Below are 13,540 nucleotides of genomic sequence, written 5' to 3'. Positions count from 1 at the left end.
ACAATCTTCATCCTCTATAATACTCAGACTCATAGGAATAAATGCTCACATTAGACTTATTAACACAGGGAATCAGTTGTTGGTGCAATAGATGCATTTTTTATTTTAGTAAAACAGACCTGATGACGAAACACGACGAGACTGATTGTTGTTTGTTCTTGTGAGCACGGGGGCGACACGGTGAAGTGAAGCTACGATTGGTCAACATGTCAGAAAGCCTCCATCCACTGGCAGAGTGACTCCATTAGTCATGTTGCTCTTATCGCTCAGAAGGAACAGAATACTGTTCACCACGTCCTCTACCTCTGCAAACACAAACACACAACGCCCCGGTTTTATCATTTTAGTTTTCTATTTGATTTCTCTATTTGCCACCAGAAAAATAGACTTGGCAGAGTCCGGCACAGACCACAAACTTTCCAGACTCTCAATCAAGCTATAAGAGGACACTATAAGCACTTTCCACATCCACAAGAACCCACACTGACTGACACATGGACAGACACAGCTGCGCCATTGTTCCACTTCCAGAGTGGAATCCACATTCCTGAATCTGAATCGACCTACAGGCTCCTTCTCAGCACTCTTTTATGAACACACACATCTCTTTTAATGTCAATTCAGCATCATGGGAAACACAAACTTGATTTTATTTTAAGAGTGTGGGCTGTACTTTTTCCCCCACTGTGTGGCAGTAGAAACAAGCGATAAGGACTGAGGTCATCGTCCTACTATACCAAAAATCTGAAGCTGCAAAAAAACCCCTATTTGACCTCATAAAATGAAGATAATATCACATATAAAGTTGTTTTATACACACATAATATACTATATTTAAAAAAGCAACATAAATGTTTGTCGTATTCATGAAATTTAAGGACTACAAAAAGAAAACTGTTGACATTTCATTGCTGTTTATACCCAACCTCTTATAAAGTGGAGAAAAAAAATTACTGAAATAAAATAAAACCATTTTATGAATAATTTATGCCTGACAAAACCTGCCTAGCATAAGTACATGGGTTTAAAAATTGACAAATGTTTACTTCTTCCTGTACACATCACTGAATTTAAGTGTCGTTTTTCAATATCGCATTTGACGTGGACACTGGATGTGACGTATAATATATCTAAACACTTTTATTTACGCCTTAGTCTCTACAAGAAAGTTTGAAAAACAGCTTCTTCAAAGCTATAAGCAGCCACTGCAAAGGGGCCAAAGAGCCACAGGTGGCAGACCCCTGTACCATACTATACTGAGGTTACATATATTCTGCTCTGACTGACCTGCAAAGCGACCCAGGGGAATGCGATCCATCATAACCTTGGCTTTTTCAGGGTCGCTCCAGCCCAGACGCCCCATCTCAGTCATCACAACTGTGGGGTTCACACTGTTCACACGGATCTGATCACAACACAGAACAAAACACTGGCACTTCAGTCCTAACGAGTCCAAACACATTCATGGGTCACTGTTTGAAAAAGGGGACTTAAGAGTGAATGTACCTGGTGGGGTCCCAGCTCCAGAGCCATCACTTTAGTCAACATGTCCAGAGCTCCTTTAGTGGCACCTGAATAGAGCAAACATCAGAAATCACTTTCTACTTACTGTGATTTAAATTAATTGATTTAAAGGTTTTGCTTCCTGTCAACTGTACTTGAACCTTTGGCACATGATTGCTCCTCTCTAACTCACAGTAAACAGTATGATCTCTGAGGGCACACTGTGATGCCTGGCTGGACACGTTCACAATGGAGCCTCCCGACCCTCTGGCCTTCATACCACGAGCCACAATCTGCACACAGAGATGAATGTTTAGATTAAGCAGAAGCAGTTGGGTAGACGCTTCAAGTGGAGCATTTTTCATATTTGCAGATAGTATGTGCACAACTGAAAAAATGGGGCCCCAGGATAGAACCTTGAGGCACACCTCTAGGAAGCTCCTGCTTACTCCAGCATTATTAGTAATTATGGGTGAAAATAAATCACCTGTGAAAAAACCTTTACATTTTGACTTCTTTAAATCTTATTTAGATTGTTGAAAATATAATGAACAGATATCACCAAACAGAAGAAAGAATGAACTTCAAAATGTGGACAAAAAATATGTAATGTAGTGATATGGGGTTTTTGGCTTACCTGAGACACATGCAGCACAGCTTTAACATTCACACTGAACGACCTGGAAATAAAAAGACACCATATAAATATGACAGTAATGATTCTCACACATTTCTATGCCTGGTCTTGTGTGGCTGAGGAACATAGAGGAGTTTCATATTTGTCTCACTGGTCAAACTGGTCAGGTGTGACCTCCAGAAACGGCTGCAGGTGAGCATAGGCAGCGTTGTTCACCAGCAGATGGATTGGGCCGACATCCTGCAGCGCTGCCTCCGTGGCCTCCCAGTCTGCCAGGTCCACACACACCGGAGTGATGGAGGAACACTGTAAGAGGAACAACAGTCAACAATGTGTGTATGTATTCTACTGTTTGCAGCAGCTGTTGTGCATTTGATGAATAGTGTGGACATTCGTTCATATTACGAAATGACACAGTGCAGCTTTAAAATGCCAGTTTTTTTAATGTTAACATCTAAGTCTAAATCCAGTCTGACAAATCTGACATATCATACAACATAATCTATGTGTGAGAACCGTAAAATGTTGATTGTTGATGAAAAATGAAGAGGGGGGGATGAGGAGAGACAATAGATGAAGATCAATAGAGATGTGTGGTGGAGAGGAAAGTGATGTGAACACCTTAAATGATAATGGCTGGAGAGATGGAATGAGGGGTTCAGTGTGACAGATAAAAGAAAGGGGTGTGTGTAGGAGTCAGAGGTCAGGGATTGAGGCCCCTATGGCACGCTATGCGAGTGTGCGTGTGTGTGTTTTTTGTGACGGTGACGGTGATGGCGGGATACCTCCTGCGTTAGACTGTCCAGGTCAGCCTGTGTGCGTGTGACCGCCGTGACCTCTGCCCCACAGCGTGCCAGAGCCAGAGCCGTGGCCCTGCCAATCCCTGAGACACAAAACATCCATAAACACAAAGACTTATTACAGAGTGGATCTGTGTGTGTGACAGCAGAGCTGACACACATTCCACACTTGTCTCAGTCCATGCCAAACTGAACTGAACTGAACAAAGGTTTTTTTTTTACTCAATGTTCTCACTGTGTGAAGCGACCAGACTCTTTGAGGGACCGTTAATCAATTCTACCAAAGTTTAAACACATTTAATATCATTACGGCAGTTGTGTAGACCCTACGACATACTGAATGGACGCATAAACTAACTATGTATCTATACATCCATCCTTCTTTCATTGCAGGTAAGAGATTCTAAAACAGAAGACAACTAAATCCTCATTTAGCTTTCTTTTTCACAACACTGACATTCAGTGTCTGATATATGATGCTGATTTTCTGGGGGACTGATACACTTGGCTGATTCTGATCAGATATAGGAATAAACAATGCTACGTAAAATAAACATTTATTGAAGAATACTTATGGTCTTATTTGTGGTATTGGAAGTCACTTTTTTATAATATTACCTAAGTAAAAATCTTAAAGTATATAACATTTACTGTACTTAAGTATCAAAAGTAATTTTCTGATATAAAATGTATCAGAAAGTACTTACGTTTTAGAAGTAAAAGTAATACAAAAAAGTGAGGAGCTAGGATTGAGACATGGTAGCTCAGTGGTAGGGCGAGTTGTCTTTCAACTGGAAAGTTGTGGGTTCAATTGCTGCAATTCCTGGCTCTGCTAGTCTATGTGTCCTTGGACAAGACATTTAATCTCATCATGTTAAAGCATGTAAATGGGTATGAAAGCTGGGTGAATGACAAAAATATAGTGTAAAGCAGTTCATCAAGTCTAGAAAAGCTATATATAAATACAGACTCTTCTTCTTCTGTTTTAATTTGGTAGTAACGAGTAACAAAGACGGTGAGAGGAAATGTAGTGGAGTAAAAGTAAAAGTTGCTCGAAATATAAATAACAAAGTAAAGTACAGATATGTGAAATGTATACTTAAGTACAGTAACGAAGTAATTGTACTTTGTTACATTACAACACTGGTGTTTGGAGATATTGTGGCGCAGGAGGCCCACCAGCAGTTCCCACAGCAGCCTGAGGGTGTCACTATACACTTTGAAAACTTCCTCTCTCTCTCTCAGTCTCTTTGTTTGTGTGTGTTTTCTTATATTTACCTTTCCCTGCTCCGGTGACCAGAGCTCGTTTGCCCTCAAAAGAGATCTGCATGTTCGGCTCCGTGTGTGTGTGAGCGCAGAAATCAGCTGTGGATCAACCTGGAACAGGAAAGAAATATTCAGCTGCACGCTGAAAGCACACGACACGGCTCACGGGACTCCTTTATGTTTTTTGACAACCCCCAAATGTTAAAAAGCAACATTTAACCTAAATACAAGGAGGCAAACACTTACTTATGTTTGGTTAGGTGTTGGTAGAGGAGCTGGAGGAACTCACCAACAGCAGCAGCAGCAGCAGTGATTCAGTGAGGAGCTGCAGGAGACTCGGGGCTGTGAGCTCAAAGATTAAACTTCCACATGGTTAATGGACACATGTTTGTCTTCCAGGTCAGTGCTGCACAGTCACAGTGAACACGCAGAAACCACAGTGGAAATCTATGTTAGAGTAGAGTTCACATAAACAGCAGTGGTGCACTTAAATTCTCTATTTCTATTCTCTCAGACACTTCAGGGTCTGACCACTTAACAAAAATACTGACGAAAATATACAATATAATACAGCATTTACAGAACTAAATGATATATCAACATGCCACAGTCAAATCACCCTGTAGCACCAGGGTGCTGCTGGTAGAAATTAGGCTTCAAAAATGAAAGGTTTTAACAAGGCCTCAGGTCAGAAAATACAAATGATAGGTGGTGTGCTTAGGTGTGCTTAATTAAATAATAATTAAAACTAAACAAATTAAAGTTTTGAAAAGTATAAGTAACAATATTGTATTTCAAATCTATTATATTTCAAATCATCTGTTGAGTTCTCTTCCATATTATCTGCAATCTGTTGGTATCAACTTGCAGCAGACAGATACACAAACACACTTCCATCTTTTTGTGTCCTTGAGTGTCGAAAAACGCTTCTAAATACAATGTATTATCCCATTTGGGCTACATAAAACAAGGCGTTATCTCTAACTTCAACCATAAGCCGTTAAACCGAACACTTACCACAAGTCAAATATTATCCCTGAACTTAACCAGTTCCACAGAAATGTGGTTCTGCCTCATTAGGTCAGTGTTTATGCTTGAAAAGGTCCTTAAGAGGTAGCAACTACACGACAATGCACCTCCTGCACCCTAACAACACTAACCCCTCTTAAATATTACTTAACCAAGTCCTATCCAGCAGAGCCACCACAATTCTGTCATCATACCAATAGTTTCTTTGAAAATACATGTACACAAACACAGGAAGGAGACACTTTAAGGACACACAAATACATTAATACAATCACGGCCGCAGTTCAGCAGCAGCTCCACGTGCAAAACAGTCAAAAACGCAGAGGACGGAGAAGAGGGTTTTATTCTTAAAAAAAAAAATCAACATAATACATGAGCGGTAAAGAGTTTACAGAAGCACTTCTCTCCCTCAGGCTCACTCACTGACCTGCAGTGAGACGCCACCTCTGCAATTTGGAGAAGCATAGCTGTTTAGCAGAAAAATTAACACTGGTTGTGTGAGCAAGTGGAGCCAAAGACCCAGATCATCAAAGACAAACCAGTATTCTAAAAAGGAAGAACAGTTTTCTTAAGTGTTGCTAAGCAGAACAATTTGACCTCACGTTGGCGCTACACAAAAGGTTCAGGGATCAAGCGTATTTTTAGAAACTACCCTTTAATGACCCTTCACACCAATTGTCACGAAAAATGTTGTTGAGACATTTGTTAGGCTCCACCCACTGAAGTCAAAAGATTGCAGTCAGACAAGAATCCCCTCCGCATTGATGTCTTTCCATACACAGATCTGTCTAAACGAACTTGGGGCTGAAATCACATGATATTTTAAATTGTATGTATTTAAACACAACGGACAAGCACACAGGGAGCAGAGCACGGGGAAGACTTGGTCGCTTCATCGGACAGGTTTGACCTCGACTACAACAAAAAGTGCCGCTCGGTTTTGAAGAAGTGTACAGCGAGCTACAACTACAGCCTAAATGTAAAAAAACACTGAACACAAATACTCACTCATATTTAAACCAATACTAAGTGCAAATGTGTGGTTCATGACAGATTAAAAAAAAAAGAAAATGTAAAATGTTGCTCAGTCCCGTTTTTAAAGTACCTCAAACATTTTTCACTATGAGAAATGATGCCTTCAACAGTATCCATACCGGGTCAGTGGTCTGTTGGTGAGTAGGTAATAACATCCTTCATATAAACTGTATCCTCTGTATGAAGTGGTTCTTTAATCACTATAAGATAAGAAGAGTCAAATTCTGCCCCAATAAAAAGGATTTCATCACAGCTGGGTTTTGTCTTTCCAGCGTCGCCTCCAAGGTTTTGTCACCAAGTTCCAGAAAATCAATCACTTTTTACCAGTCGAGTAGTAAACATCAAGAGACCATCAATCTAAATGGTAAATCATCTGAGTGCATTACAGACGCTAAAGTCTAATGGAAACAATATGCTTCATTGAATAGAACACAGAATGTAAAGATTCCAGATTCAATCAAACCATTTAAATTTCCCATTAGGAGTCAACTTAGCAGCGATGTTGCAGTGTTAGTTCCTGACTGCAGGAGCCATGTGCTTTAGATATTTGAACATGAATGTTTCCCACCTCAGGTTTGCCTTCTCTATAAGCAATGTGCACATACAGGACGTGCAACATAATACCACACTGATGTGAAAACATCACTCACAAAATGTCTACACAGTGGCCTTATCGTGCATGTTGGTTGAACAGAAAAGGAGGCTGTTGTGTTGTTGGTTTTTTTTTTTCTTAACACTTACTTTCCAAAGCTAATTTACAAATGGAGAAAAATGCAACACCAAACACAAGAGGGCTTCAGCCACTTTCATGGTCTGTCAGCCCCGTAAAGTCACTCTTTGGTTGCACCTATTAGATCAGTTCTACCCATTCATTCATTCATTCACACCAGAGATGTGCATTAATGAAGCATGAGCTGAGGCTGCTCTGAATAAAGGCATCTGCTTAATGTCACATGACGTGACGGATTCCCAAGCTGCGCGTGAGCCAGGCTCAGACGCGGCAGAGCGAGGGCGGAGGTCCGGCGGGTGTCAATGCTGCAGTGGCTCTCTGTGTTTGAGGCGAGGTTTGAGCTTTGGACACCAGTCAGTATCTGGGTACAGGAGGCAGTGAACCGTCTTAAACCTGAACGACAGAAAGAGAACAGAGTTAGCTCCACACTCTGTCACAAGCATCAGGCTGATGTTAATGTGTTCACCTTGTGGGATCTTCAGCCAGTGAAAAACCTCCAACAATGGCGACTACATTCCTTCTGTTCTCAAAGCCTCCGTAGCTGAGAGTCACCTGTTTGAGAACCAAAGTGTTACGTTTATTACAAGTAACATTACAGTCCATTGCTCTTTAAGGATACTGAAGAAATAGTGCTTGATAAATGGTAAATGAACACAAAAAAACACAAATTCACACTCACTTGCTCCAGCACAGTGTCAGTGGGCAGCTTCTGCAGGTTCTCCAGATGAGAATGGAAGAGGCGCGTGTGCGTGAGGGAGACCTCCAGCAGCGCCTCGATGATGTAGCCGATGGTGCAGTCGTCTGGGAGTCGGATCTTCTCTGCTGTGCTGATGAAGTTCCCTAAACTGAAACACGAAGCGTTTCAGCCAATGAGGCTAATAATGTGTGTACTTCCTTCAGCTTTTTTTGTGGTACAAGGTTTTAACGTGGTGAGTTAAGCAGAGGAACCAATTTTTGTCTTTTATCAGGGCACTTACTCCTTTTAAATGATGGACAATTTCCTCTAAGGGTGATTTAAGACATTTTTAAAAACATTTTGCTGCGTTTCCATCAGGGCACGGTTCGGGTTGATGCGGTTCGGAATACTAAAGCCCTGGGTCAGGCTTGCATTGCAATCAGCTCAGACTGTCCAGGGTGGAGCCACCATCATCAGTATCAGATTACTTTGGAAGATGTAAGAATGGAACAGTTGTGGCTGGGTGTTTTGGTGCTATTCCTAATGGAAACGCATACAAATACATAAAGTACTGTAAAGAACCGAACTCTTCCACTCAGCAGAAAACACGGCTTTTGCAACTTTGACTTAAGTCTATCGCTCGTGGTCTAGTGAACATTTCTAAGGCGCAAATAATTCAAAATAAAGCAAATAATGAGTGATGTCCAAAGTTGTAAACAATAAGGCTTCCTAAATACATTCATAGCTAACGGCAATACTAATGGATGGAATTTGATAGTATGTCATAAATGCAGCAGAAGAAGAAGAAGCCAGCATGTTCACCTGGGTTTTGTGCTCTCACTAAAACCTGTGTGCAATGCAGAGTCATTTGACCCAATGGTCCAAAACATGTTTAAACCCATGGTCTTGGTTTTCTAACATACCAAAAACAGTTTATTCCAAAACCAAGCAAGTCTTCCGACTTCACAAAAAAGCTCAGCAGCTTGAAGAGCAGGTGAATCCATGACCTACCTGGCCCAGGGGCTCATTTTCAGTGCCAGTCCTCTGCTGATACAGAAGCCTGCTCCTCCCGTGGCAAACCAGAACTGAACAGACATCTGAAATAAGACAGAAAGAGTCAGGTGAGCCAGTGGGGAAGTGTGTAAACAATCAAGATCAGACAGGTTTTTCTAAAGGGGGGAACTCTATATTTATAAAGTCGACTGACTGATCCGTCACTCTTGACTCGCTCCGCTGCCTCTATCGGGTGATCCAGACTGGGCCTGCCCAGGTAAACATCCTGGCTGTGGTGGTAGGTGGAGAGTAATCGCAACAAGCTGGGCAGAATCACATAGTTATCATCGTCCACATGGCAGAACCACCTGCAATACACACACACACCCACACAATGTCAGTAAGTTAGTACAATTTATATTTACTGCCAAAAGATTTAAGTTTCTAGTTACAGTGTGATTAGTATTCTGAATTACTGCCTCCTGTGTCACGTTGAATAATGGCCACAAACGCATGTGCGAGGTCACAGTACCACGGTTCACTCACTTCTTTTGAGACTCGATGAATTTGTCGTACTCCACGGACATCTTGCAGCACAGAGCCTGTCGGGTGTGAGCCGCCGAGCAATTAGTGTTAATGATGTTCACTCCTGTCAAAGCAAGGGACGGGACAGTTCACTTCTGTTGCTGCTGTGTACAGTGCAGTATGTTATGCACATAAAGCTGTATACTTCATATACTGGATGCAAATCAGTCATAAACACTAATCATAGTGTATTGAATCACTTTTACAGATGTCAGAGAATGTTCATACAAAAGTGTTAAACCCAGTGTAAAAATACATCTGTATTGTGTTGTGATTTGTTACGACATAGTCTAACCTGTTCTCATCCGAAGCTCGTTGTCCTCATCATCAGTGAACATGAAAGTCTGAAATGCAGACAAGTGAAGAAGATTAAAAACACACAACAGAGTCGGACACAGTTATCAGAAAGCATACCTCATGTGTAAAGTGACTAACTTTATACCAACTGCTAACAATGATTGCAATAATTTAAAAGGTAAAGGCTCTTTTCATTCCTCTTATGTTGTACTTGGTTGACAAAAGTAGGTGTAAAGTGTTTCTACAGGCCAAAGAAAAAAATACACCAGCATTCTTAATGAGAGTAAGACAGGCTTCTTCCTGCTCTAAAATCAATCCAAAATCTTCTTTTCTGTCACTTTGGTGGTTGAAGAAATCTCAAATTACATCGAAAACACTTGCAGGAAATAACACAGATGTTTCTGATTCCCTGAATTTGACTTCACCACATTCACGCTAACATTTAATGTTATTAGTCACAGTTGCGTTGGTGCTGCGAGAGAGAATTTATACCAAGCTCTTCTCCTCTTGTGTGAGAAACATCATCAGTGTATCTCTTATTTTGAAAGGTTAAAAAAAGAAAGCCGTTACACCTCATACACCTAAATCACATCTTCTTCAGTGATTTGCAGATTTCAGTTTAAGTGCAGTCAGTGTAGCGCAGGCAGAGACAGACATGCCCAGCCTGTTCTAAGCCCTGCAGGCAGACTGGAACTCACACACCTGCACATGAGGTGAGACACTTGGGCTAATGGGGTCATTACAGTTGACCTACACATAAAAAAACACTGTCTGCTCCCTCTCCATAAACCGCCTAGACTACTGCAGTAGAAGAGCTACACTGACACATCTACATTAAAACAAATTACTATGAACAGCATTTTATTTTACAGTGAGCCATTAACACAGGGGGACAGAATTTACTGACATGAGAGCAGTAAAATGGGAGTAAATGATGGGTTAACGCTGGCAGCTAACACTCCTAAAACTCCTTGAGGCACTTAAGACGCTTTGATCAAACTTTCCTTTTAAATTGCAACATATGGTCTTCGCAAACATTTGAAGTTTTTGACAGTTGATGAGGATGATGGAGAACATCATGCAGCTGTTGAAACTGTGGAATAATTCCACAATAACCTCGACAAACAACTTGATCCGACAGAGAAAACTGTGGTTGAGGGATGAAATTAAGATTTATTCTCATATCAACATGCTCATGGTTCCACCGAATACTTTCAGCCAATACAAAACTGACTGCAAATCTCTGGCAGTGACGAGACAACACCCTGAAAATCACCCCAACATTAGAAAGTGGGTGTACACAGACAAGAGCCAAATCCTTTAGCAGTAAAAACTGGTGGAGCCACATGTGCTCTGAATATTATGGCTTAGTATCAGTACACAGTTGACAGCTTGACTGATCACGCTCATAACTTCAACAATCTTTATAGAAGATGTTATAGAAGAGTGTTCATGTGCCACATCCCAGCATTCAGCTCTTGAGTAAGGCTTGTGGAAAGCAGTTACATTTCTGATCTACCACAGAATTACGCAAGCATGGATTTGGACATGTGGTGATTTGGACTGGGGACTACATATAAATATGATTAATGTGATTTAGGCTGGAAACTGGGATCTGGATTGAGAACAGCACAATATTTCATCAATGCTGTTACGCACGTTATTATAAATCTTAGCAGGCTTTAGCTGGTTTGCCTGCTTTTTTTTTGTTTTTTTTTCCTAAACAACCTGCATCATCTTCCAATCCAATCTATAAAAGAGCAGATTAATTCAGTGTTAACTGTTTCATGAAAGCTTGGACACAGGGACAGGCCAGTTGTATAAAAAGCACTATACATTTAAACTTACATCCACAACAGTACATGACTGAAGCTCTCCTCACCTGCTCTTTTGCTTGGGAAACCCAGGTCTGAATCAGCAGCTCCAGTCTGGACTTGTGGTACTTCCTGGTAGTCTTCACAGCAATAAAAATGTCCTTCAACTCCAACAGGTCATGGGATGTAGAAGCTGATAATTTACCGCTCTGTCTTCCAGGGAAAGCTCCTCTTTCTTGGCTTCTATTGGGGTCCACATCTTGCTTGTAACTCCTGTTTATTTCACTGTCAATGGATCCCCCCTTGCCCTCATTTTCCCCTGTATGGTCGGGCACTCCTGGAACCCCGTTGTGGTGCAATGAGACTGCCTGTGTAGGTCTAATTTGGCGTCTGGGCTGAGGTAGGTCCACCTGGCGAACTGCGGGCTGGAGGGCAGGGATGAACAGAAGCAAGAGGCCACAGAACACAAGTGAGAACACAAAGCATGACTTGCTGACACCCACTGATGCTATGTGCATCCTGACTGGCCAATGGAGCAGGTTCATCCGCCCCCAGGGCTGCAGTCGCTGCCAGCACCACTCCAGCACTGTCCCATCCTCACCCCATCACATGTAGTCCTGCACAGAAAAGGAAAAAGTTCATTACAGTGAACATTTGCTTACATGCTGTAAAACAAAGATATTTGGTTATATTTTATGCGTCATAGCCACACATTTATACTCTTTTAACACTGGTTATGGATGGAGTTAGGACAGAAATAAAGTGTCATGAAAAGAAACATATACACATAAAAGGTGTTTGTTTGTTTTTTTAAATGCAGAATTACATTAACAATCTCACTATCTGTTTAGCATTGTTCACTTATTCGTACCTTTTGGAATGTAACTCATGGGTTTAATGGGTTTGTCAGGAGAGAAGTCACAGGTAAATATTATCAAAAGTAGAATTTTTTTGTTGTAGTTATGGTCGAGGTAATTACAGCCTCTGGGGCAATACTCAAATATCGGAAATCAAGTACACCTCCAGTGAGAGAACTGGTCAATTATATCTATATATATATATATATATGACTTTTGATCAGGAAATTGAAATGACTGGGGAAAACATGTAAATGAGGTATACACCTCTTGCTTTTGTGATTCAGGTCAGTGTAGGGCCCCACAGTATACTTTGCCTGGGCCCCCAAAAGTATTTGGAAACGCCTCTGGCTACAACCATGGCTCAGAAAACAATGAAATCCACATACAGATACTGCACTTACAACCACTGATGTTATCGTTGTAAAAACAACATTTAATCTTACCCAGGACACTTAGCAATATGGAACAGCTCGGATACTTCAGTTATTAATACTATTTCATTAAAATTAAACGTGTAAACTCTTTTTAAAAAGCTGAAGCAAGCGCACTACCAAGAGAATAGTGCGAATTGAAAGATTTACACGTTAAGTTTGGATTAAGAAAAGCGTGTGTACTTACATGCTGTACCACGAAATAACAGAAGACTAATTTGACAACTTTTAACCACTTAAAGTTCGCTGGGAATTGACAAAGAAAACACAGTTAGCTTACTTGGAAATGACTCAACGCTGTTGAATGATAAATGCCACCGGATCCACTACAGCTGCTGAACTAGTTGTTTTTGCTCTTGTTCCGACGTGACTTTAAATTCACCGAACCCTCGGTGATTTTTCTCTGTCCTCATGAATCACACAAGTGATTTTATTCAGCGTTCACTGACTAAATTCACTGGACGTGTGTCCAGCCACGGAGAACTTTCCTCTTTCAGTGCCCCTGCTTCTGTTTAACGACACATGATCGGACTAACTACCTCTGTAAGCAGCACATAACCAAGTCAGCCATTTTAACCACATTCTTCATCCGGTTGATTCTTTCAAAGTAAAAGACTGGCAGGGGCGATCGATAATAATAGGAGAGACTCAACTCACAAGGTGAGTGTTTTCTACTCAGACTGACATAAGTAGGTGTTCCAAGGCCACACAATGAACACTGGCTCTGTTTAGTTCACGTAGTTCAGAAGAGTGGAACAGTGAATCAAAGCTGAAACTGCCATTTTTACAACATTCTGTTTTTCATATTGTGGCCTGTCAAAATGGCTGCCGTGAATATGTCCTATCGAATGTGTTTGTTATATGTGTTTTATGAACGTGTTTTA

The 13,540-nt window shown here is 41.1% G+C and overlaps 2 protein-coding genes across 4 annotated transcripts; both read right to left on the bottom strand.

The window, feature by feature from the left end:
- Positions 1–72: 72 nt before the first annotated feature.
- Positions 73–4,604, bottom strand: LOC131448668 (L-xylulose reductase-like). 3 transcript variants are annotated; one of them, XM_058621315.1, is made up of 9 exons: positions 4,496–4,604; positions 4,219–4,317; positions 2,926–3,023; positions 2,292–2,446; positions 2,141–2,183; positions 1,697–1,796; positions 1,507–1,571; positions 1,288–1,429; positions 73–305 (listed from the first exon to the last, which is right to left on the bottom strand). In XM_058621315.1, exons 2-9 carry the CDS (start codon positions 4,268–4,270, stop codon positions 202–204), a joined length of 759 nt encoding a protein of 252 aa, XP_058477298.1. In that variant the 5' UTR covers positions 4,271–4,317; positions 4,496–4,604; the 3' UTR covers positions 73–201. The 3 variants fall into 3 exon arrangements, with proteins under 3 accessions (XP_058477298.1, XP_058477297.1, XP_058477299.1); XM_058621314.1 differs by having other exon boundaries at positions 4,453–4,603; XM_058621316.1 differs by having other exon boundaries at positions 1,288–1,405; positions 4,453–4,594.
- Positions 4,605–5,560: 956 nt separating this feature from the next.
- On the bottom strand, positions 5,561–13,182 carry rfng (RFNG O-fucosylpeptide 3-beta-N-acetylglucosaminyltransferase). Its single transcript, XM_058621313.1, has 9 exons — positions 12,937–13,182; positions 11,434–11,982; positions 9,550–9,598; positions 9,216–9,318; positions 8,884–9,037; positions 8,688–8,773; positions 7,680–7,845; positions 7,467–7,552; positions 5,561–7,393 (listed from the first exon to the last, which is right to left on the bottom strand). The coding sequence occupies exons 2-9, from the start codon at positions 11,908–11,910 to the stop codon at positions 7,300–7,302; spliced, it is 1,215 nt and encodes a 404-aa protein (XP_058477296.1). The 5' UTR covers positions 11,911–11,982; positions 12,937–13,182; the 3' UTR covers positions 5,561–7,299.
- Positions 13,183–13,540: the final 358 nt, after the last annotated feature.

Source organism: Solea solea, chromosome 21 (assembly GCF_958295425.1).
Source record: "Solea solea chromosome 21, fSolSol10.1, whole genome shotgun sequence".
NCBI lineage: Eukaryota > Metazoa > Chordata > Actinopteri > Pleuronectiformes > Soleidae > Solea > Solea solea.
This window is presented reverse-complemented; position numbering and strand designations above follow the sequence as displayed.

Excerpts from the sequence above, each read along its gene's own strand:
- LOC131448668 (XM_058621315.1), bottom strand. The coding sequence starts at position 4,270 with ATGCAGATCTCTTTTGAGGGCAAACGAGCTCTGGTCACCGGAGCAGGG. Across the intron at positions 2,184-2,291 it reads ACACCTGACCAGTTTGACCA|GTCGTTCAGTGTGAATGTTA; the intron begins GTGAGACAAATA and ends TTTTATTTCCAG. Across the intron at positions 1,797-2,140 it reads CTGTGCTGCATGTGTCTCAG|ATTGTGGCTCGTGGTATGAA; the intron begins GTAAGCCAAAAA and ends CTCTGTGTGCAG.
- rfng (XM_058621313.1), bottom strand. The coding sequence starts at position 11,910 with ATGAACCTGCTCCATTGGCCAGTCAGGATGCACATAGCATCAGTGGGT. Across the intron at positions 9,319-9,549 it reads CGAGCTTCGGATGAGAACAG|GAGTGAACATCATTAACACT; the intron begins GTTAGACTATGT and ends TTGCTTTGACAG. Across the intron at positions 8,774-8,883 it reads GAGTCAAGAGTGACGGATCA|ATGTCTGTTCAGTTCTGGTT; the intron begins GTCAGTCGACTT and ends GTCTTATTTCAG.